The 22,161-nt window shown below is 63.2% G+C and overlaps 3 protein-coding genes across 3 annotated transcripts; 2 read left to right on the top strand and 1 right to left on the bottom strand.

Moving 5' to 3' along the window:
- Window positions 1-3,821: 3,821 nt before the first annotated feature.
- On the top strand, window positions 3,822-10,930 carry PLK3 (polo like kinase 3; the record flags this gene model as incomplete). The annotated part of the gene is made up of 15 exons (XM_082314540.1): window positions 3,822-3,980; window positions 4,749-4,856; window positions 4,943-5,059; window positions 5,515-5,644; window positions 5,732-5,819; window positions 6,370-6,465; window positions 7,182-7,377; window positions 7,730-7,856; window positions 8,253-8,362; window positions 8,442-8,559; window positions 8,664-8,747; window positions 8,943-9,105; window positions 9,232-9,361; window positions 9,603-9,713; window positions 10,095-10,930. The coding sequence occupies 15 exons, from the start codon at window positions 3,822-3,824 to the stop codon at window positions 10,287-10,289; spliced, it is 1,932 nt and encodes a 643-aa protein (XP_082170666.1). The 3' UTR covers window positions 10,290-10,930.
- Window positions 10,931-11,990: 1,060 nt separating this feature from the next.
- DYNLT4 (dynein light chain Tctex-type 4) lies at window positions 11,991-12,713 on the bottom strand (the record flags this gene model as incomplete). The annotated part of the gene is made up of 1 exon (XM_082312246.1): window positions 11,991-12,713. One exon carries the CDS (start codon window positions 12,711-12,713, stop codon window positions 11,991-11,993), a length of 723 nt encoding a protein of 240 aa, XP_082168372.1.
- Window positions 12,714-14,777: 2,064 nt separating this feature from the next.
- On the top strand, window positions 14,778-21,834 carry BTBD19 (BTB domain containing 19; the record flags this gene model as incomplete). Its single annotated transcript, XM_082313258.1, has 8 exons — window positions 14,778-14,866; window positions 16,836-17,073; window positions 17,505-17,558; window positions 19,096-19,155; window positions 20,449-20,517; window positions 20,865-20,996; window positions 21,213-21,338; window positions 21,461-21,834. 8 exons carry the CDS (start codon window positions 14,778-14,780, stop codon window positions 21,593-21,595), a joined length of 903 nt encoding a protein of 300 aa, XP_082169384.1. The 3' UTR covers window positions 21,596-21,834.
- Window positions 21,835-22,161: the final 327 nt, after the last annotated feature.

Raw genomic sequence — 22,161 nt, 5'->3', positions numbered from 1 at the left:
TGCCTCAGAGGCCTGGCAAGCTCAGCACACCAGTAATAAGTGCTGGGTTGTTTCAGACTTCCCTGGGCCGCCCATGCTATCCCAAGGGTGCACCTCGGGAGCAAGGGCCAGGATGCAGCAGAGTTTGAGAAGGCACCAGGCTTCAGGAGTTTCCTTCCTTGATGTCACCCATCACTCATGGCTCAAAACTGGCACCTCGGGTGCTGCTCTCACGTCTCAGCTCAGGGACGCTCCAGCCCCCAGTACGAGAGCAGCAGCTCCCCTTGGCACAGACCCATCACCCACGTCCCCTGCACCCTGCTTGGGTCTCTCCCAGACCCACAAACCCTGGCGGAGGGGTGGGTTTCTGGCAGCCCTGTCCTGCTGCGGGCATTGCCCCATGAGCAGCGGGTTTGGGGTGCCAGCACTTTGCGCTGTGCGGCAAACGCCACAGCAACAAACCCTGCGCCAGGGATTTCTGCTGGGCAGCAGGGATGGGATGGGACAGGGAGGGAAGCGGAGCTGGCTGTGCCCTGGCTGCTGGGCTGGGATGCAGGAAACGGCCATTCGGGCCCTGGCGGGAAGGGAGGTGCCGGCAGCGCGCCAGCCTGGGGGGTGAGAGTTGCCTCCTGGTGTGCCCTGGACAGGGTCACGCAGCCCAGAGCTGGCACCCATGGGCCGGAGCCTGCTAACACCCTGCTTGGGGTAAAGCCTCCCCTGCTCCCCCCGCTCCAGGGCAGCAGCTGAGCTAAGAGCCCATTGCAGGAGATCTCAGAGGGCTCCCTGAGCCTCCGTGGGCTGGATCCTGCCTCCCAGGGGGCACCTTCCATCACTAGCACTTCACATACCACCCCAGATCCAAGTGATTCCTTAATCCAGAGGCATCCTGGTACTTTTATCTCTCCCTCCAGGCAGCTTTGCCCAGATTTGCAACTTCCCCTCTGCACATTCCCAGCCAGCCCCTGGGGCAGGTTGGCCTCTGCTGGTGCTGGAGCTGGTGCTGGAACTGGTGCTGGAGCTGGTGGTTCTTTCCCCTGCTCACCCCAGGGACAAGCCACCCTCTCCCTCCTCCTGGTGGCTGCAGCCCTGTGCTTTGCAGGAGCTCACCGGGTGAGAATGCCAACGGAGCAGAAAACCTCGCTCCCGAGGGGATCAGGGCTGTCACCCCAATGCCAGGGAGCTCCCCTGCACCCCGGGCTGTGGGCGGACGTGGGTGCTTGGCTGGCGTTGCTCTTGCTGCCCGTGCAGCCCACCCCAAGAAGGCAGCCCCACCGCAGAGGCAAGCTGGCAGCTGGGTTCAGCTTCACTGCTCCTGATGCCGCTGAGCATCACTGAATACTGTGAGGGTGGGGGGACTTTGGAGGAGACCAGACCAGGTCTGAATATCGTGGAGGACAGAGATCCCACAGACTCTCTGGGCTCCTGTAACATTTCACGATGCTCGGAGGGGAAAAAGTTTCCTAGTGTCTAGGTGGAATTTCCCTTGATGCAACTTCCATCAGGTGCCTGTCCTCATTTCGCTGTACACCTCCTCAAAGAGCCTGGCTCCCTTTTCCTATAACTCCATCTAAATAGCTGCAGGCAGCCGGGAGATCACCACAGAGCCTCCCCTTCCCCAGGCTGGGCAGGCTGTTGATGTTAAACCACGCTTCCTCCCACCGCCCCGGCTCGGTGATGGGAAAACCCCCGGCTGCGATGCTCTGCATCGCTGTGGACCCGAGCTGCAGGTGGAGAGGGGGTTGCTCCCGGGCTCCATCCCTCTTGGAGAGGAGGTGCCCCAGCCCTGGTGGGACATGGGCTATGGGGTCTGTTCGTGCTCCCAAACCCAGCCCAAGAGCTTGCCCGGAGCCAGCGGGGAGCAGGAGCAGAGCTGGCAGCTCTCGTCCCTCGCTGGCCCCCACTGTGCCTCTGTGGGGGACCCTGGGGCAAGCCCCGTATAGGTCGTCCCACCACCCCCAGGCAGGTCCCGTGGGGCCTCCCCGCGCTCCTGGGTGCCTCCACCCACGAGCTGCCTATAGACGCTGACTCAGCTCTGCCCGGGGAGCTCCCAGCAGCCCCGAGCTGGGGCCTCCATCGGAAAACCGGCATTGCCCCATGACGCCACCCACGCCCCGGGGAGCCCTGGGGCCCTGGTGGAAACAGGCAGCGTTCCCCCAAGGGGCAGCAGCCTCCCTGCCTGCTCCTGGAGCGTGTTTGCTGCCAGGTGGTGGGTTTGCACGTATTTCCTCCACAAAAGCTGGAAACCTGAGAAAAAAGCAGACAGATCTGGCTCGTTTCCTGCAGCAAAAAAAGGGGGTTAAGTCCCCCCACAGGGGATATGCTGTAAAGCACAGGGGTGTTTGGCTGGGAGTACTCGTGCAAAACCCTCAGCGTATTCAGGAGCAGATCGAGCATCTGTGACCACAACCCTGAGATGCTCCGGGGAAGCAGAGGTGGGGTGCAGGGTGGGGAAACTGAGGCACAGAGCAAGGGACGTGCATGCAGTCACCCTGTGTGCGGTATGGAACACGGGAAGGGCAGCAGGATCTGCTTTTGAGGGGCTCTCACAATGCTGCTGCTCCAGGCTCGTGAGGGGGCTGCGGGTTTGCAGCCACCCCTACCAGCTCCCATGCCAGTGGGGAGGGAGAGATGCCCTGCATCCTCCCACGACCTGTTTCGGGTGACAGAGACGTGTCCTCCTCATGGCCATTAGAGAGCAGCACCGCTATGGCACACTGCCCGGACACCACCACACACCAGCGCCAGCACAGCCAGGCCCACCCTGCAACACCAGAGCCCCCAGGAAGGCCAGGACCAGGTCCCCAGGCACCAAGGGATGAGGACGGACATCCCCAGTGGGACAGTCCTGCAGGTCCCCAGTCCTGGACTGGCCACCGTGGGCAGCCGCAGGGGACTGACCTTTCGGGGCTGTTTGAGGGCCACTGGGGCACGGAGCTGGGCTGGAGCCGGGGCAAAGGGTGGCCAAGGGGCACCTACCCAGGAGACAGCCTGGCCAGGGAGCTCACCCGCATCTTCCACTGTCCCCTACGTCCCCAGTGCCCCACCTGGGGTGGGCTGTGACCCCCCGTCCCCAGCCCCTGGCACAGAGTGAGGGGCTTCGGGGGGGGTCCCTACCTGCATCCAGGTGTGGCATTGGGGTGGCCAGGGCCCAGGGTGAACACATGGGCTTTGAAATCCCGCCCTGGCCACGGTCTTTCTGTGGGGTGTAGGTTTGGGGTCCCAGGCCCCAGGGGGTCGTGTGGCACAGGCTGGTCACCCCCGTGAGGGGAGGCGTCCTGTGAGTGGGTGCGGGGAGGTGCATTTACAGATGTGTGTGGGGAGGGGGCTCTGTGTGTCCCGGGAGAGAGGGGAGGGAGCTGAGGAGGGGGCTCTGCGTGTCTATGGGGTCTTGATGTGTCTATGGGGGACCCCTGTGTCTAGGGGGGCTGCCTGTCTTATGGGGGTCTTTGTGTCTAGGAGGGGGCATGCATCTATTGGGGGGCCCCCGTGTCTGGGGGGGCTGCGTGTGTGTCGGGGGGGCCCTGTGTGGCGGAGGCAGCAGGGCCGCAGCCGGACTGCCCCCACGTCCCCACCGGCCAAGAGGTGCAGACGAACGCGTAAAACCCCGCCGCCGCCGCCCTCTCCCACTCGCCCTTCGCCGTGCGGCGGTCACTTTAAGGCCAGCACGGGGCCGCCCGGGGGCGGGGCTCCGCCGGTGACGTCAGCGCGCCCATTGATAAAGCCGGCGGGATTCCCGGGGCGGCAGCGGCTGCGCGCGGCGGTGGGGCCACGTGCGCGGGGCCCGGCGGAGCAGCGGCAGCCCCAGCCCCGCGGAGCCCCAGCCCCGCTCTGCCGCGCCCGCCATGGAGCCCGCCGGCCTCTTCCCGCCCTTCCCCGCCGCCGGCCTCCCCGCACAGCCCGCGCCCGCCCCGGCGCCCCCGCCCCGCGCCGCCGAGACCACCCGCATCATCACCGACCCCATCTCCGGCCGCTCCTACTGCAAGGGACGCCTGCTGGGAAAGGTACCGGGGAACGGGGCGCGGCGGGGGCGAGCACCGGCCGGGCCGAGCGGGGCTGAGGGAGGGGGGAGCCTGCTCGACCCCCCCCCCTCCCTGGGGTGGCCCGGGGCTGGATGCGGCCCCTCGGTTGCCGCACGCCACCCCCACCCTCCCCGCCTCTCCCGGCGGGCCCGCAGCGGCGCTGGAAGCGGTGAATCACCCGGGCTGGCTGCATGCCTCGCCGGCTATCGGAGCGGCATCGGTTTCGGGGCGCCCCGCGGGGTGTGCGTGGGCCGGCGGGTGCCCCGGTTCCCAGGGGTGCCGCTCCGCCACACACACGCAACTTTTTCCTTTTTTCCTCCCGCTGCCAGCGGTGTGTGTGGGAGGTGGGTGCCGGTTCCCAGCCCGGCCCGGGCGGGCTCGGCGGCTGAGTGTGCAGATTGGAGGCTGACATCACGGCAGGAAAAACCTGTCTCCATGGGGCTGCCTTTCGGTGGCCTCCGGTTCTCAGGCTCCCTGCCCTGCGCAGGACTTTCCAGGTTGATCTGTCATGTGGAAAGATGCGGAGTCCGGCCATGGTGGGAGGAAGAACGCCCTGGAGGTTTTACAGGAACTGGGTGAAGAAAATCCCTGGTTGAGAGCATCATAGTTCAGATCTTAGTGGGCGACGCAGCAGGAGAGAGCGTGTGACGCTTGCCGGGCTGCGCTGCAAGGGAATGGAGGAGGAGGAGGCTCCTTGGCAGGGGCGAAGAGCTGTCTCTCACCCATCCATAACTGCCTCTTCCCTCACAGGGTGGGTTTGCACGATGCTATGAAATGACAGACCTCTCCAGCAACAAAACCTATGCCGTGAAGGTCATTCCTCACAGCCGGGTGGCTAAACCCCACCAGCGGGAGAAGGTGGGTGCCGTGGGGCTGGTGGGGCGCTGGGCTGGTGGGGCGCAGCAGGGGCCCTGCGCTCACCAGGGACCGCTGCTCCCTTTCAGATCACGAACGAGATCGAGCTGCACCGGGACTTGCACCACAAGCACATCGTCAAGTTCTCCCACTACTTTGAGGATGCGGAGAGCATCTACATCTTCCTGGAGCACTGCAGTAGGAAGGTGAGCGCTGGTGTGGCCTCCCTGCCAAAGGATCTCCTAAACAGAGCTGTGGCTGGTTGGAGCAGGCTTTATCTGAGGTGCTTTGTTAGCACACTCCTCCTGGGCTGCCATGCTGCCTGCTCTGTCGCACCCTCTGAGCTCAGCCACAACTGGTGTGGTTTCACATGGCACTGGGGATGCCACCGGTTGCCTGTCCTACTCGGGCTGCCTGCTCGTGGTGGCAGCCCTTAGCTCCTGGTAGGGCCACCATAAATCCAGTGGTTCCCCTGGCTGTGCTGAGCAACCTCAGCCGTGCGTGGGGAATCTGCTGAGGTCATGGCTGTGGAAGGATTATTTGTGGATGTGCAACTTCTGGAAGAACTGGCTTTGACCCTGCCTGCCCCTTGCCTAGTCTTGCCTAGAACTGCCTGTTCTCCCTGCCTGCCATCACCAAGCTGCCTTCTCTCCCTCTGCAGTCCCTGGCCCACATCTGGAAGGCCCGCCATACTCTGCTGGAGCCTGAAGTGCGCTATTACCTCAAACAGATCATCTCAGGCTTGAAATACCTTCACCTCAAGGGCATCCTGCACCGAGACCTCAAGCTCGGTGAGTGCTGCGGTCGGCGCAGGGTGCTGTGTGGGGAGCGAGCTGCCCCAGAGGGACTTGTGGTGATGCATCGCCCTTGACTTGCAGGCAACTTTTTCATCAATGAAAACATGGAGCTGAAAGTGGGGGACTTTGGTCTAGCTGCTTGCCAGGATATCTCTGACCAGAAGAAAAAGTAAGTCTGAGGTTTCCCTATTCCAGAGCCCTTTGAGGTTTCACTCTTCCTCTTGTGGCTTCCAGGGAGGGTGGAGGGGTGAGTGGTCCCTCCTGGCCTGGGGAGGGGAAGGGCCCTAGGGCCACTTCCTGGGGTGGGGTAGCGATTCCTGCCCCAGCTGCAGGCAAGGCGAGGGGGCTGGGGGCTTTGTGGCTCCTTCAGGAGTGAGCTTGCAGCCGTCGGGGGAGAACAATGTCCTGACTATTGCTATTGTGCCTGCCAGGCTGCCCTGCCGGCTGTGCGGGCCGTCACACAAAGGCTCTGTTCCTCCCCAGCTCTAGGACAAGCTCTTCCCAATGGCTCCCCAGGAGCAGCTGCTCCTGAGCCCTGGGAGCTGGAGAGGGGGGAGCCTGTGTGGGGCTCCTTGTAGATGGAGGGGGGCTTTGGGCCACGAAGAGCAAAATGGAGGGGGGGAGGACAGGCTGCAAGCTAAATCCCAGGGCTTGGAGGGAGGGGAGGTTGTCTGCGAGGGGATGCAGAGCATGCACTGACCTGGCGCTCTGCCCCACAGGACAATATGTGGGACCCCCAACTACCTGGCCCCAGAAGTGCTGCTGAGGCAGGGCCATGGGCCGGAGTCAGATGTGTGGTCTCTGGGCTGTGTCATGTAAGTCTGTGCTGCTGGGTGGGGAGGGGGCCGGGCAGCCCTGCCTGCGCGGGGTCGGGGAGAGCCGGGCTGTGGAGCAGCCCCGATGAGGATGAGGAAGTCCTCTTGCGCTTTGCCTCGTGGCTTTGCAGCGGTTGCCGAAAGGCAGGGGGAGGGGAGGAAGCGGCTGGATCCTGCCCAGCCCCGCTTTGGAGTGGGCGCTGCCAGCTGTCCTGGGATGCCGCTCAGGGGCCATGTGAGCGGGAACTGCAAAGGGCAGGCACTCCCCTGCTGCGCTTAGCTCCGGTTCAAAGCAGGCTCGACTGCCCTGTGAACCTGATAAACAACGGAAAATCTCGGTGGCTGGCGGCAGCTGCCGCTTTGTTTGTTTGGGGAGCGATTGCTGTGCTGCTTCGGTGCATCCAGCCCCTTGCCTGCCTGCTGCCCGCAAGCTTCCGCCTCCGCTCTCCGCCCCGGCGGCCGCGCAGGGGGTGGGAGCAGGGGCAGCGGGGTGACCTTCTCCTGCCAGCCCTCTCCCCTTCCCCAGGGCTCCTCGCCTGTTGCTCTAAACAGTTGCTAGGAGGAAGCGTGGCCGGATGTGAGCGTGGCCGCCTGGGCTGGAAGTGGTGCTTCCAGCCAGGTGTGGCCAGCCAAATGCCAATAACTTCCTTGCTTTAAGTGCTGCTGAGTCACAAGCCTGGCGGCAATGTGATGGTGGCACGCGTGTCCCCTCCCAGGTACACCCTGCTGTGTGGGAACCCTCCCTTCGAGACCTCCGACCTCAAGGAGACCTACAAGTGTATTAAGCAGGTGGAGTACACCCTCCCTGTCTTCCTCTCCCTGCCCGCCAAGCACCTCATCGCCGGCATCCTCAGACGCAACCCCCAGGACCGCCTCACCCTCGAGGAGATCTTGGACCATGAGTTCTTCAAGGTGAGTGGGTGGGTCAGGTGTGTGGCCTTGACCCTTCTCCAGGTGGGATGAAGCTTTTTGGGCTGTGCAGGGTGCTGTCCTTGGAGCCCAAGTCTCAGGCCTTCAAAGGAAGCAGCCACTGTCCTGCCCAAATGCCAGCCAGGGAAACAGAGGGATCTGGTGTGCTCCTCCCACCCTGTCCCTATAGCACGGGCTGTTTCCCATACTGATGCCGGTCGTGGGGCCAAGGCTTGACGGAAATGCAAGCTGGCTGTCAGGAGGGCTGTGAGTGACTGCGGTCAGCCCAGGGCAGCTGCTCTGCTTGGAGCACATGGGCTATGGAAACCAAACCTCTGCCTTGACCTCTCTGCAGGGCTACACGCCTGAGAAGCTCCCTCCCAGCAGCTGCGTGATGGCTCCAGAGCTCAGTCCCCCCAACTCAGCAAAGAGTCTGTTTGCTAAAGTCACCAAGACACTCTTTGGGAAGAAGAAACCCAAGGGTGAGTCCCTGCACTTGCCCAGAGCCTCTGGGTGACCCTTCCTCCAGGGAGAAGTGGGTCTCGTCTCCTGGGGAGACCTCCTGATGGGTCTCTGTGGACCCCCTGCCTGGGGCCAGCACAAGCTGGGCTTGCCCCTGCTCTTCTGGCATGGGTGGCCTGGCATGGGTGTGCGCCTGGAGAGCGGATGCTGTGCTGCAACCCGCGGGGGCAGTTCCTCCTGGAAGCCCTGTGTTGCATGAAAACTGGGAAGTGAAAGTGGGAGGCAGCTGCCTGACACTGTCCTCACCACCGTGAGCATGGGAGCAGATGAGGGAGAGCTGAGCTACTGGGAGGGGTGCCCCAGATGTCCTCATCCCCTGTGCTTAGCAGTGAGCTCATTGCTTGCTCTCTTCTCAGCCAAGAAGGGCTCTTCAGAGGACAAGGATGACATCTCCAAGCTGGTCACTGGGCTGATGAAGACCTCACTCTGCCGGCAGATGAGCTACAAAACCGTGGAAGGGAATGAGGTGAGAACATCCCCGAGCCCGTGCACACCCCTCTTCAGGAGAGCAGGCAGGACACTGATAAAGCCAGGTCTCTCCACAGGCCACCCCTGTATCATGCCGCAGCGCCAGCTCTAGCCCGGTGGAGACAGTGATGGAGGAGACATCTCACAAGTCTGTGTCCCCCTCCATTCGGGGGACGATGGCCAGCAGCTGCGAGGGTGAGCAATACCTGCCCAGGCCACCCCAGCCTGCCCCGAGCTGCCTGGCCTGGCCTGGCTGATAGTGGGGCTGGCTGACTCAGCCTGTCATCTTCTCTCCGCAGCCTTTGAAGACTGCATCACTGCCTCTGCCATCATTGAGTCGGCTGTCCGGCTCCTGCGGACCTGCCTCTCCTCCATGCCCCCAGGTAAACCGGTTGGACTGCTCTGGGATGGGACAGGGTGCTGTGCATCCCCTTACCCATGGGATGAAGGCACAGTTGCTATTTGGGATACCTTAAATGCTGCCAGAGCCTGCTGCGGGGGGGTCTGTTACCTCCTGGGGAGGTGAGGTGGGCAGGGGCTGGCTGCTTGCTCTGCTCACCCCCTCTTCTCTCCACCAGCGGAGAAAAACCCGGCTTCCCTGGCCCGCCATGAACACTTTGTCTGGGTGAGCAAGTGGGTGGACTACTCCAACAAGTATGGCTTTGGCTACCAGCTCTCTAACCGCAGCATCGGGGTCCTCTTCAACAACGGCACGCACATGACGCTTTCCCCCAACCACAGGTAAGTGGTGGGGAAGGGGCTGGTGTCTCTGGGGAAGCCCCTTGGGTGGGAAAGGGCAAAGGGAGGCTGTGCCAGGGTGCGTTTGATGCTGGGTGGCCCGAAAGCTCATGTTCTGCTCCCTCCCAGGACTGTGCATTACAACCCAACCAACAGCAAACACCTCGTGTTCTCTGTGGCCGCCATCCCCGAGCAGCTGCAGAGACAGATGAGTGTCTTGCGCTACTTTGCGTCCTACATGGAGCAGCATCTCATGAAGGTGAGCACTGGGGCTCTGAGCTGGGATCATGGGTAGGCTGGATGTCGGGTCATGGCTTGACCACATTGCTTGGGGTTGTGGGGACTCCCTGCTCACAAGCTGTGACCAGGTGGACACCCAAACAGTTGTGTTGTGGGAGTGGGGATCCTACTGGGAGCGTGTGCAGGTTTGAGTGTGTGTATGCTGGTGGCAGTGCTCCCGTGGATGGGATCAGTGGCTTATGCAGACCCTTCTCTCCAAGGGAGGTGACTTGCCCAGCATAGATGACCTCGGGCAGCCGGCCCTGCTCCTCCTGCAGTGGGTGAAGACCGACCAAGCCTTGCTCATGCTCTTCAGCAGTGGCACCCTCCAGGTATGTGTGGCGTACAGTGAAGATGCCCAGACCCCTGTGGGGAGGCCAGATGGGGACTCCTGGCTGGTGTTAGATCTTGTCTGCCACAGCCCAAATGCAAGGTCCAGCTGTGAAAACAGCTGTGGTTGTAGGATGCTGCTCCAGTGCCTGGAGCTGCTGGTCCCAGCTTGTCCAGCCCATGGGGGACATGATGCTTCAGTCGGTCACTTCCGTCTGCCCCGATGCTGGGGCTGGTGCGTTCCCACCATGGGGCATGGAGCCAGGGATGCTCCTGGGCAAGTCGGGGAGGAGGAACGGGTTGAGGCAGGAAGTGTGGCTCCATCCTGGCTCCCGACATGCTGCGGAAACTGTGATTTAAACCAAGTCCAACCTGTATCCTAGGTGAATTTCTACAATGACCACACCAAGGTGATCATTAGCAAGCCTGACCATTCCTGCCTTGTCACCTACATCAACCGGGAGCGCAACTCCTACACCTACAAGCTGTGCAGCATCCAGGAGCTGGGCTGCTCTCCTGAGCTCCACCACCGCCTCAGATACATCCTCAAGCTCCTCCAAGAACGGGCTGAGGCCTAGCGTGGGACCTTGGGGGACCCTCTCTGGACGTAGAGGTCTCCCCGCCCTCCTGTGAGATGGGAGGTATGTTGTGGTGCTGGCTGCCCACCTGGGCACCCTGTATCCTGGTGCTCAGCTAGACTCTGGACTAAAACACATGGATGTGGTTACAGCAGCAGGTCTGGACATCCTTGCTGCTCCCTGGCTCTGGGCAATCGCTGTCTTCCCGCTGGCAGCTCCTGCTCTGGTTGTGCTGGTCTTGGTGGAGTGGACTGGGGTGGCACAGGGAGGTGGTGGTTGAGTGCCCTGCAGCCAGGTTTGGGTCTGGCTGTGCCTTGTTCATGGCCTGGTGCTCCAGCATGCCCTGGCTGGCAGCTGCCTGCAGTGGGGTCTTGGGCTGTCCTGCCCAAGGTGATGCACCAGTTGCATAGACCCTCTCCATAGCCTGGAGAGGACCGGCACAGCCTTGATCTCAAGGCTTGGCCGCTGTGGGGTAGCGAAAACCCCTTCCCAGGGGTGGACAGGGGTGAAGGGCGATGCCTGCCCTGCTAGGGGCTGTGTGGGCTGGTGTGTGCCACTCCACAACTGCTACACTAAAGAGGGGGCTGTGCTGGGCCCAACTGTGCCCCGTCTGCTCCCAAATTGTGAATTATCTGGTACAACTTGAGGTTTGATAAAGGGTGGGGAGGGTGGGATCTGAGGGCTTGCCTGGAGAAGCCCTTGTCTTGCTGGGACCTGGGGAGGCTTCTTGTTTCAAGGCAGTCTCTGCTGTGTGGGACTATTTATGTCTTATTTATATGGATTTATTTATTTTCCTGTTGGTCTGTCCATGTGCAGCTCCCCTGTCCCTGACTCACCTCAATAAAAAATTTGTGTAAGGGCAAACTGTGTCCACCTGGCTTGGAGCTGGGGCCTTGGTCACAAAAGGGCTTCATCTTCATCCTTGTCCCAGGGCTGCTTCTGCCTGCCAGGCGAGACCCCTCTTGACACTGGCTGTTGCTGGGGGACAAGGTCAGGGAGGCAGGACTGGGGTGAGGAGCCCATGTGGTACCTCCACTGCCCTTCCCAGCGCTGGCAGGAAGGGGAGAGTTAGCTCTTGCTGATGCCTGTGGAGCCCTGGAGCTGCCTCAGCTTCTCCTTGCTGCTGCCAAACTCTCATTCCCAACTGTCTCTGCCCTTGGACCAAACCCAGCTGCTCTCATGCTTCTGCTGAGCTGCAGAAGGCAGGAGCTGTTGGCCCAGGGGGTGGGTGGGTTGCCTGGGTCCTTACACTAGGACACCTGGTGTGATGGGATTATGAGCTGGGAATGAAGCCAGGAAAGAGGAGGGACTTAATCTGCTCCATGAGCTTGCTTTGAAGGTGATCTGTCATCTCCTTGCCCAGTGCTGGTGTAATCAATCTGCGTGGGAGCAGCTTGTGCTGTGGGAAGCAGGCTGGGCTGCTCCCTGTAGCATGGACTTGGGCAGCTGCCCACTCCAGGGTAATGCGGCCTTTTGGGTTGTATTTTTTGCAAACTGTGGTAGTGGAAGCTACAGCATGGATGTGAGCCCAGGCTGGGTGCTGTAGTGTGCAAACAAGGAGCTGGGGTGCATCTGTGCCTTGCTCCCTGCATGCACCATGGCCAAAGCCACCAGGCATGAGCCACAGCTGGAGCAAACCTCTTTATTTCAGCTGCTCTCCCCCTGCAGCCCTACAATGCTGGGTGGAGGGAGAGGCAGGTGCTACTCGAAGTAGACCCCATGCACTGTGGCCACAGCAAAGAGGGAGGCATTGGAGAAGGTGGCAGAAGCAAAGCTGTCGCTTTCAGGGTCCCACAGTGCCCGGCTGGCCACCAGCAGGCTCTGCTGGCCCTGCTGGCCCAGCAGCACGTGGCAGACCAGCTTGTAGCGGGGTGGCACCACCTCCTTTGCCCGGCTCCGCAGCAGCTCGGCCAGGCTCTGGGCTAGTGGGGCGCTGCCCTGGGGGCTGTAGACTGTGGTCCCCAGGGTGCTGGCCAGGGTCCCCTCCAGCACCCGTTGCACCCGCCCCGCGTCAAACTTGCAACCTTCGTCTGGCTGCATCCTGTAAGTGTTTTCGAGGCGGGTCTTGAGGATGGGCTGGAAGAGGGGCAGCCCGGAGAAGCTCACACGGCTGTGGAGCATCCAGGGGCCGATGGAGGGGTGCCTGCCACCCGGGGCTGCCCCAAGTGAGCTGCGGCGGCTAGCCAGGGGTGCTGGGTGGGTGCTGAGGATGGAGCTGCGGCGGCTGGCCAGGGGTGCTGGGTGGGTGCTGAGGATGGAGCTGCGGCGGGAGGGCAGGAGCGGTGGTTTACCTTCCTCGATGCCCCGTGCCAGGGCTGGGGGCTGGGAGCCGTGGCGGCTGGCCTGGAGCGAAGGGGCTTCAGTGTTGTCCGCAGCCATCACCTTGGCTGGCAGGGCCACCTCTGGGGAGGGCTGCTCAGCCATACGGTGGCCTGGAAAGGAGATGAGGCTCTGAGCGTTGGGGGCAGGTGAGTTGTCCCTGAGCCTCTCCATCCCACCGCCTCTCTGCTTCGCTTCTCCCTGCCCCCTGCAAATCCCATGCCTCCTAGCACAAGTGTCGCTGCGTGGCTGGGTGCAGAGGGGCTGGGGGGACCTTTGGCAGCTGCCATCCCTTCTCCAGCACTACTGTCCCCAGCAGCCTCAGCCAGCTGGGACTGATCCAGTGCAGCCACGCATGGTCCATCCAGCCCTCTGCTCTCCCATCCCCAGCCTTTCTGCCTGGCGTGGGTGAGCAGGTCCTTCCCCTCCAGCCTCCCCAGCCCTCCTGCCTGCATCTGGTCCCACACTTACCCCTAGCCCCACTCCTGCCCTACTGGGATAAATGCAGGGGACTTGTCTCCAGCTGACGTTATGCTCCTGGATGCCCAGGACCAACCTTGGTCCTGCAAGTCGCAGTGAGCAGGACCAAACCCCTTGTTCTCCTGGAGCGTGAAGTGTTGCTATGTGACAGTGCAGCTCTCCAGGGCTGCTCTGGGGCACGGCTCCTGTAACTCCTTGTTTCCTGGTCCTGGGACAGCCCTGTCCCCTTTCACTCCTGCCCTGTCTCTGTTTCTAGCTGTGCCAGCACAGGGACATGGTTGCTCCAGGCATGTGCCCTGCAACCTCAGCTGCTCCCTGCCCGCCCCAAAAAATGTTTGCTGGTGTTGATTGTGCAAAGGAAGAGCAGAGGATGGAGAACAGCCACTGTGATCACTGCTCTGCACCCCAACTATGGGATGCACCGGGGCTGGGACCTCCAACAGCTTGATTTTAGTCAAAGGTTTGCATGATTTGGGTACTTATCCCCCACCCTGCACCAAGGGAGAGTGTGAGTGGGTGGGCACCCACTGACCACAGCCCCACCATGTGCCAGGGACCCTGCTGTCGCAATGCCCTGGCCCAAGGGCACGTTTGCTGGGGGCTCCTGACCCCGGGCGGGGTTTCTCTCTGCCGGCGGAGCCCAGCCCAGCTGGTACGCCACAGCCAACCCGTCAATACGCCTTTGTCTGGCCTGGCTGCCGAGCTATTTGAGGAAAGTGGAGACGGCTTTTGTGTTTCTATCTCCCGTCAGAGGTATTTATAGCCTGCCGCTGACTAGCGCTGCCAAGCACGCTGGCAGCTGGACCCCGCTCCCTCGGGGTGCTGCCATCGGCTGCGGGCCCTGCTCCTCCCTCTCCCTCCCACCACTGACTGCTGACAAGTGAAGGTGGGTCCCTCCACGGAGTCCCTCCCTGCATCCCCATCCACAGGCTGCTTGGGGCCAGCCAGGCTTGGGAGAAAGGGGATGGGGCATCCCCGGGCACAGCACTTGTTTTGGGCTTGGGCAAGGCTGGTTATGCTTTTTTCTGCTTGCGATCGCTTGTGTCCTATGCAGACATGAGAGCTGCAGGGCTTTGGCCTGAAACATTGGCAGGAGAGAAGGCTTTTGCCATTTCAGGGGGCAGATCTCCCCACTGGGCTCAAGTTTGCTCCACTGCTGGGACTGAGGACCCAGCCATGCCCAGTGGCTTTCCATGGGGGCTGTGCATGTGTGTGGGGGGTGACCTTTGTGCATTTAACCTGTGCATGTGCTGCCTTTTCCAAAATCCCAGCTGCCTGCCTCCCTTCACCCCCATCCACGGGCTCCTCTGCAGCAAAGCCACCAGCTGGGGGGCAGGTCCCCGTGCCGGGGCCATGCCATGAGCCGCGGCGGGGAATGCCACTTGAACGGAGACGCAGGCCTGCCTCCCAGCTCCGCTCCCATCTGGCAAACACCCGGACGGAGCTGCCTCGGCAGCGAGGGTGGGCTTCCCTGCTCGCCGCCCCCTCTCTCCCTCCCGCTGCCTCCCCGGCTGCCTGGCCCCAGCGCTGCCTGCCAGGTTTCCCTAGCAATGGGCCGGCCATGTCGTACAGCGCAGCGGCCTCCTCCCCGCGGCCTCCCCAGGCCAGCCAGCCTCCCGCCCGCCTGCCTGCTGCCTGCCTCCCGCCTGCCTGCGCCGCCTTCCTCCGCTGCCCTCCCCACGGCGGCCCATGGCTGGACCCTGCTCGACGCGGCTGCAGGGCGAAGCAGCCGCCTTCACCGCCGCCCTCCGCACCCTGGTCAACAACCCTCAGTTCAGGTGAGGGGCCGGGGGGCTGCCACCCCCCCAGCCATGCCAAGCCCTCTGGCGCCTGCTCCGTGCTGCTTTCCCATGGCCCCGAGCCGTGCCGGGGGGGGGGTTTGGGCCCCTGGGCATTGCGGGGAGCCCCGGGCAGCTGGTGGGGCGGGCATGGCTTATGCACACCCTGGGGCATCCTGCGTGGCTTTTGCAGTGCTCCCCCTGCATCCGCATGGCTGCGGGAGCCCAGGGCTGCGTGGGTGCATCCCCCCTGGGACAGCCACTGCCTCCACGGAGGAGGGAAGGTCCTCAGGTGTGCCCAGACCCCCTCTGTCCCCGGGCATGGTGCCAGCAGGGCAAGGCAGTGTCCCAGACTAAATCCCACGCTGGGGCTCCTGCCCTTGCCAGGAGTGGGGGTACCGCAGCCGCCGTGCTCCCCAGGGGCTCTGCTTCTTTCCCACCCCGGCTTCACTGGTGCTTTCCTTCAATGTCTCCAACCTCCCCGCACCCTGGAGGGCAGGCAGCAGCCTGGCTGCCCCCCCTTGCAGTGCCCGGTGTCCCTGCCACCTCCTCCCGGAGCAGGGAGCAGAGATGGAGAACCACTACCTCGGGCACCCCCCACCTACACAGCAGGTCCTGCCTGGCTGCTGGCCAGCTGTGTGGTCCTCTTCGCCCACTTCATGCTGAGGCCTGGCACAAATGCCAGTGCTCTCTGAGGAAATCCCCATCCCTGATGAAATTTTTGCTACCCAGAAGAGAAATTCCAGTGAAAACTCCCTAGCCACAGCGTCAGGCAGTGGGAAGCAGCTGCCAGTGCCTGGCCATCCCCAGCCCACATCCTGCCACTCGCATCTTGCATCCCGCACCCTTCGTCCTGCATCCCGCAACCCACATCCTGCAGCCTTCATTCTGCATCCTGCAATCTGCGCTCTGCATCCATCAACCTTCATCCCGCGTCCTTCCTCCTGCTCCCTGCATCCCACAGCCTGCACCCCTCATTCTGCAACCTGTATCCCACATCCTGCAGCCTGCATCCCATAACCACGCCGGCATCCCACATCTCACAGCCTGCATCCCGTACCCTGCTTCCTCCACTTGCCTGTGGACCATAGCCACAGAGAAGTTTATGTTAGTCCCCCTTGCAGTACCAGTCGCAGAGGACCCATCGAGCTCTGCTCAGACTGCCCACCACACCCCAGCCGTCTGTATCCCGATATGCATGTGGGATGACCCAGGTGCCTTTCCCTCTGGTGGGCACAGCCTCTGTGGGACACTGCAAGGGTTGGGTGGTGGGTTTGTGCATGGCCTTGTGGCAGCTAGAGCTTGGGTGACATGTCTTCTGCTCACTCCCCTGCTGGCATGGGGGAAGAGAAGGGATGGATGGGCCATGGGCTGGAGACTCCCTGCCCTTTGCCTGTTCCCTTTCCTCTGATCCTGCCTCCTTTTCCTGGGACTGCAGGGCTGGGAAACCATGCTGGGGGGAACCAGGACAGCTGGCATCCATGCCCCAGTATGCAGTGCAGGCTCTCTGCCAGCCCACCCCGGCAGAGATGCTGGAGGCTTCGCATCCTTGACCCCCTGAGTCAGTGCCCGTGAGTCAAGGAGGCCGAGCTCAGTGGCAGCTGCGCTTTCCCTGGCTTTGCTGTGCGAAAAGAGAAAGCCACTTTCTCCAGCTGTCCCAGGCCTTTCTCTGCCCTGCTCTGTGCCAGCACCTATGGCCATCTGTCTTGGCACCCATGGCTGTCTGTGCCTTCCAGAGGACCCATCTTGCTCACCCCGCCTGCAGCATTCAGATGGCTGCAAGGAGCCACCAGCAAGGAGCACTCAGTGCCTCTGCTGGGAAAAGCCCTGGCTTAAAACTAAAGGGCACTGTCCCGCTAGGATGGGCACCCAGCTGGTCCCTGCCCGTGTGCCCTGTCCCAGCCCCAGGGCATCCCGTGCCCTGGCTTCCCAAGGCACCCCATCCCTCACGGTCCCCTCTCCCCCGCAGTGACGTGACATTCGTGGTGGGCCGGGAGCAGCAGAAGGTGTTTGCGCACCGCTGTGTGCTGGCGTGCCGCTGCCAGGCTTTCCAAGGGATGCTCGGCCAGGGGCTGGCAGGCAGCGAGGACCCCCCGGGCAGCGTCCCACCCCAGGGCCCCTTCATCCTGGGCAACGTGCAGCCCGAGGTCTTCCTGGCCGTCATCGAGTTCCTCTACACCAACAGCGTCACCCTCAACAGCCACATCGTGAGTGGGGATGGGGCTGGTGGGGGCCATGGGCATGGGAGGGACAAGATGGTGGGTGCAGGGTAGGGGGTGCTTTGCAGCTCCTGGGGTACCAAAGGTGGAGGGGGTGCTCTGCATGATGCTTTCTGGCTGCCTAACAGTGCAATGAGCGTGTGGGGTCTCAGCCTAGCGCAGTGGGGTATCCAGAGCACCTTGTCCCACATGTGTCTGCCCCAACCTTGGGACAGCTGGCTGTGTACACCCTGGCTGCTGGGAATGGGGACACCAGAGCAGGACACCTTTATATGCTCCCATGCAGCAGCCCCTTCCCCCTCCATGCCCCACCTGGGAGCTCCCACGGAGGCAGGAGGACACATGGCCTTGGCCCATGGGCTGCCATGCCCATCTGTGGCCCTGCGCACCGATGCTCACAAGTTCTCTCTTGCCTGCAGGCACTGGAGGTGCTGACCTCGTCGGTGGAGTATGGCCTGCAGGACCTGTGCAAGGTATGGCCCTGCTTAGACTGGGGGCAGTGGTCCCCAAGTGCCCCCGTGCTGAGGAGCACCCCAAGATGGTCTCTGTATGGCTGGTGGCTGGAGGTGGCTCTGATGGACGGCACCGTGGTGCATCACCTGGGTCCATCGCAGGCTCAGCCCCTCCTTCTCGATCCTGGAGGGTCTCTCCGGTGGGATCCCCCTTCAGGGGGTGCAGCACCATCCAGGAGCACCATGGGCCTGGGGAATCCCAGGGAAGGGCATGGGGCCTCATGTCTCCTGCATGGCAAAGGGCAGCAGGAAAGCCCCTATGTCATTGCCTGCAGGTGCCCTCTGGGCATCTGGCAGGATGATGCTGTAGGGAAAGCCCCAATCCTGGGGAGCACTCAGCACCCCAGCTGCGGTGCTACCACGGGGGTGCTGCTTCAGGCAGGAAGGTTTTGGGAAGGCAGCAGGGAGCAAAAAGGAGGGATGAGAGACGGACAAGGAGGGACCAGGGAGCTGGAACGGCTCAGTGTTGGGGAGGGCGGCCAGGCCACGTCATCAGAGCGATTCCTGAATTACAGCCAGGCCGATCGCGTGACCCGCCATCTCATGCCCGGACTTCCCCTCCCTTCCCACCGTGCTGGTAAAGGACCTTGCTGAGCTGCTGAGGCACTGCTGTGTGCCAGGGCAGCGGGAGGGGACTGCCCCATCACCCCGTGGGGACGAGTTCAGCCAAAGCCCAGACGTAGCACGGGGCTGTCAAACAGCTGGCTGGGCAGGGAAGGGACATAACGGGTGTTGCAGAAAGGGGGATCCAGCGCCCTGGCCGCACGAATCCAACCCCACCAGCCAGCAAATGCATCCTCAGGGGGATGACCTGCAGTGGGGAGAGACATAGAGGAGGGTGGGAGGGAGGGGGCTGACCAAGGCCAAGCTGGGGAAGCCCGTGGCTGTGTCCCCAGCTGCAGGGTGACCTCATCTCCCTCTTGCCAGTGACTCAGGGCCCTTCTGCTCCAGCTGACAGCTCCTCCCTGTATGTCACATCCCCTCGGGTTTCCCGGGGGCTCTGACCCCTTTGTGTGGGAGGCAGCTGAGATGGGCAGGAGGGACGTCCTGCTCCCTGATAGACATGTCCGTCTGTCTGCGTCCCACGTACATCACCCACATTTGGGCTGCAGCCAGAGATGCTGGTCCCCCAACAGTCACAGGCAGAGAGCAGCTGGCAGGCAGGGCTGGGCAAAGCTGGGGTCACCCAGCATGCCGCAGCCAGCAGCAGGGCCATCCCCCGTGGCAGGATATAGCTAGTGACCGTGGCCAGGGTTAGGTGACCTACTTGGGGCTATGAGGTTGGCTGGGGTTTGGTCACATCAAGCTTGGTCCCTGGCTGAATCAGTGCCTGGGCTGCCTGCCCACAGCCCATTGCTGCCTTATGAAACCCTGCGGGGCTGGAGGTGACTCCACCCCACCTCCCATGTCCTGGGGGCTAAAGGGTGCTGAGAGTCATGGAAGGGGGTGGCGGGGCTGAGTCCCCGCTCTGCCTGCCCTCTCTCCATCTGCTTTCCAGCTCTGCGTCAAGTTCATCAAGGACACACTGAGTGTGGAGCAGGTCTGCGAGGCTCTGCAGGTGAGTGTGACCCCAGTGGGGTCACAGAGGGTTAAAATAACCTGTCTGACTTTGGGGCAGGAGCTGGCTTGACCCTCCTGCTCTCGGCTGGATGGATGGTGGGGCAGGATTTCCTACCCACCCCTGGCCCAGCAGCTGCCCTGCCAGCTCCTGGGCACATTGTACCAGGGCTGCAAAGGACACCGGGGCCACCGCAGCCTGGCAGGGAAATGTCCTCGCGCTGCCCTGAGCAGGGCTGGCCAGAGCTCCCCAGTGCCAGGACCTTGCCATCATCTGCATGAAACTGGGAGGCACTGGTTTTCTGGGAGCTCTCATGTTTTTGAGGCCTGTCCCAAAAACCCTGCTGAGAGTTGGGGCACCTAAAAATATCCAGGGGGGGCAATGGCACTGCCACATTGGTGGGACCACGGCTGCTCCCCAGAGAAGGGGGATTTGTTCCATCTCCCACGGGCCAAAGCGATGCTCTTGGGGCGAGAGGCTGGCCCCAGAGCACAGAAGCTCTCGCCAGACATGATGCCAGACCACCGTGGTGTAAACAGAGCTAAAACTGGCGCGGAGGAAACAAACAGAAAACCCCAAAACCCCAGAACAAAACAAACCTGAAGAAAACATTTTGCCTTCCCTCTACGCTTACGTCAATGCTGGTCCCCTGCCGTGATGGAGGGGGAGGCGACGCTCGTTCTGCCTGTGCTGGTCCTGAGTACCCCGCACGCAGGGGCTGCCACCATGGAGGGACAGGGACGAGTCCTCCTGGTGCCCAGATGGGCAGTGCCAGCCCTGGGGTGAGCATCGCTGGGTAGGGCTAGGGGAGGATGGCAGCACCCCAAATTCCTGCTGCAGTGGTGGGATGGCAGCTATGGGGCGGGCTGGGGCTGACACCAGGGCATGGGGCACATGTGGGAGGCTCTAAGCTGACTCTGTGTCCATGTAAGGAGTGCTGGGGACAAGTGCCCCCGCAGTCTGGGCTTGTGAGAGCAACGCTAGGGCCCCTCGCCTGCCCGGGGCTGGGTGACATCCCCGAGCAGTAGAAAATCAAGTGCTTCCTGCTGACAGCAGGGCTGGGTGGCTGTTGTGGGTGGTAGAGCCACCAAACCCTTTGCCACGGGGCAGGCCAGGAAAGGAGGGGACCTTGGTGCCCCTTCCCCACCACACCTGCACCATGGCACCCACACACAGGGATGTTCGCCTCACCTGGGTCCCCGAGAGTGCCCATGTCTCTGTAGGGCTTTGGCAGGGGGTCAGGGGGTGCCTCCTGTCCTGGACCCCCTTGCAGGTGTCTGTGTTGTCCCACAGGCTGCGGTGACCTATGGGCAGACAGACCTCCAGCAACACTGCCTGGCCTTCATCGAGGGCTGCACCGCGGTACGGCTGCGGGCGACGGGGGAGCATGGCACGGGGTACCCCAGGGCATGGGGGGCATGAGGCATGGGGAACGCTGGGGGGACAGAGCATGAGGCAGGGGAGCGGGGCCCCTAAGAATGGGGTGGCTGGAGGGTGGGCTGGGGAGGAAAGGGAGCAAATGGTGTTTGGTGAGAAGATGCTGGGTGCCAGGTAGAAGCTGGCTGGGGCTACTGGGGTGCCAGGGGATAGGGATCCGGGTGGGGGGATGCTGGGGTGCCAGGCAGGGATGGTGCCAGGATGGGTCTGATGGCCCATGGCGGGGGTGGGGGTCCTGGTACCAGCGCCCTGGTGCTGTGGTGTGCTGGCAGGCAGTGGTGCGGACACAGGGCTTCCACGAGCTCTCTGATGTGGTGCTGGCACGGGTGCTGCGCAGCGATGGCCTGGCTGTGGACGAGCTGGACCTGGTGCAGGCTGTGCGGGAGTGGGCGCACGTCAGCTCGGTGAGTGCAATACCGCCGTGACGGGGAGGGGTGGTCCTGGCTGACCCCCCCAGGCAGAGCCACCCAGGGGTGCCCAAACCCCCCACCAGCCCAGGCAGGGAACCCAGCTGCCCTGTCCCTGAGCCTGGGGCTGTGTGATGGGTGCAGAGGCTGTTTTCCCCCTCAAACACCCCCGGTACCCGAGGCATCACTGGCTCCATCCCTCACATCTCGCAGGCTGTCTTGGAGCGCCCAGTGCCCGAGGTGGCCGCCCTGCCTGTGCAGGAGCTGCGCCTGCCCTTGCTGGCACCTAGTGAGCTGGCAACGCTGGAGAGCCACAACCAGCGGGACCTGCTCATCCCGGTGAGCTGCTGCCTCCCCTCGGGGTGACCGGCTCACCTCCGGGGCTGGAGGATGCTGCAGGGCCGGGTTTGGGGGTGAACTACGCTGTGGCCATGCTGATGCCCCCGTCCCTGTCCCCATAGGTGGAGAGCATCGCGGCAGCCTGGCGTTCCCACGCGCTGAGGAAGGGCAGCGGGGTGCCCTCCCGCCTCTGCAGGCCCCGGCGCGGCACACGGCCCCGCGACCACCACCGCCACCTGGACCCGCACGCCAAGTAGGGGCCGGACACCGAGGTCCCCCCACCCTGACTGGGGGGCTTGGGCAGTGGCAGTGCCCCTGGCCGGGGGCTCTGCAGAGGGGCAGGCTGCGGTGCCAGAGGAGCTGCCACAGCCAAGAGCATCAGTAAAGCCCTTTGCCCCATGCCACGGCTTTGGGGGGGTCAGGGCAGGATGCCCGGGCCACCCCAAAAAAAGGGGTGCGGGGACTGAGGGGGTTGGAGCTGGGCCGTGGGGTAGCTGTGAGGACGCCTAGGCGCTGCGGCACTCGCAAGCAGCCCGGGCGGTGACCCCAGGGGTGGCGGGGCTGCGGGGTCCCTTGAGGGATGGGGGGGGACAGGGCGAGCTCCCCCTTTCCCAGCCCCGCTGCTGCTCCCCGCAGCCGGGCCCTGTGCCGGGGCCCGTCCCCGGGGCCGTGCTGCCCCCCCCCGGCCGCGGGCCGTGCTGCAGCAGCTGGGCCGGGGGAGGGGCACGGCCCTCCGCCCCACGGCAGCGGTGGGGAAGGGGCTGAGCGGGGTGGGGAGCCTGCGGCGTAGCGGGAGTGGAGGCCCCGGCACCTCTGCACCCAC

The sequence above is a fragment of the Platalea leucorodia genome (genome assembly GCF_965183815.1).
Source record: "Platalea leucorodia genome assembly, chromosome: 5".
Lineage (NCBI taxonomy): Eukaryota > Metazoa > Chordata > Aves > Pelecaniformes > Threskiornithidae > Platalea > Platalea leucorodia.
This window is presented reverse-complemented; position numbering and strand designations above follow the sequence as displayed.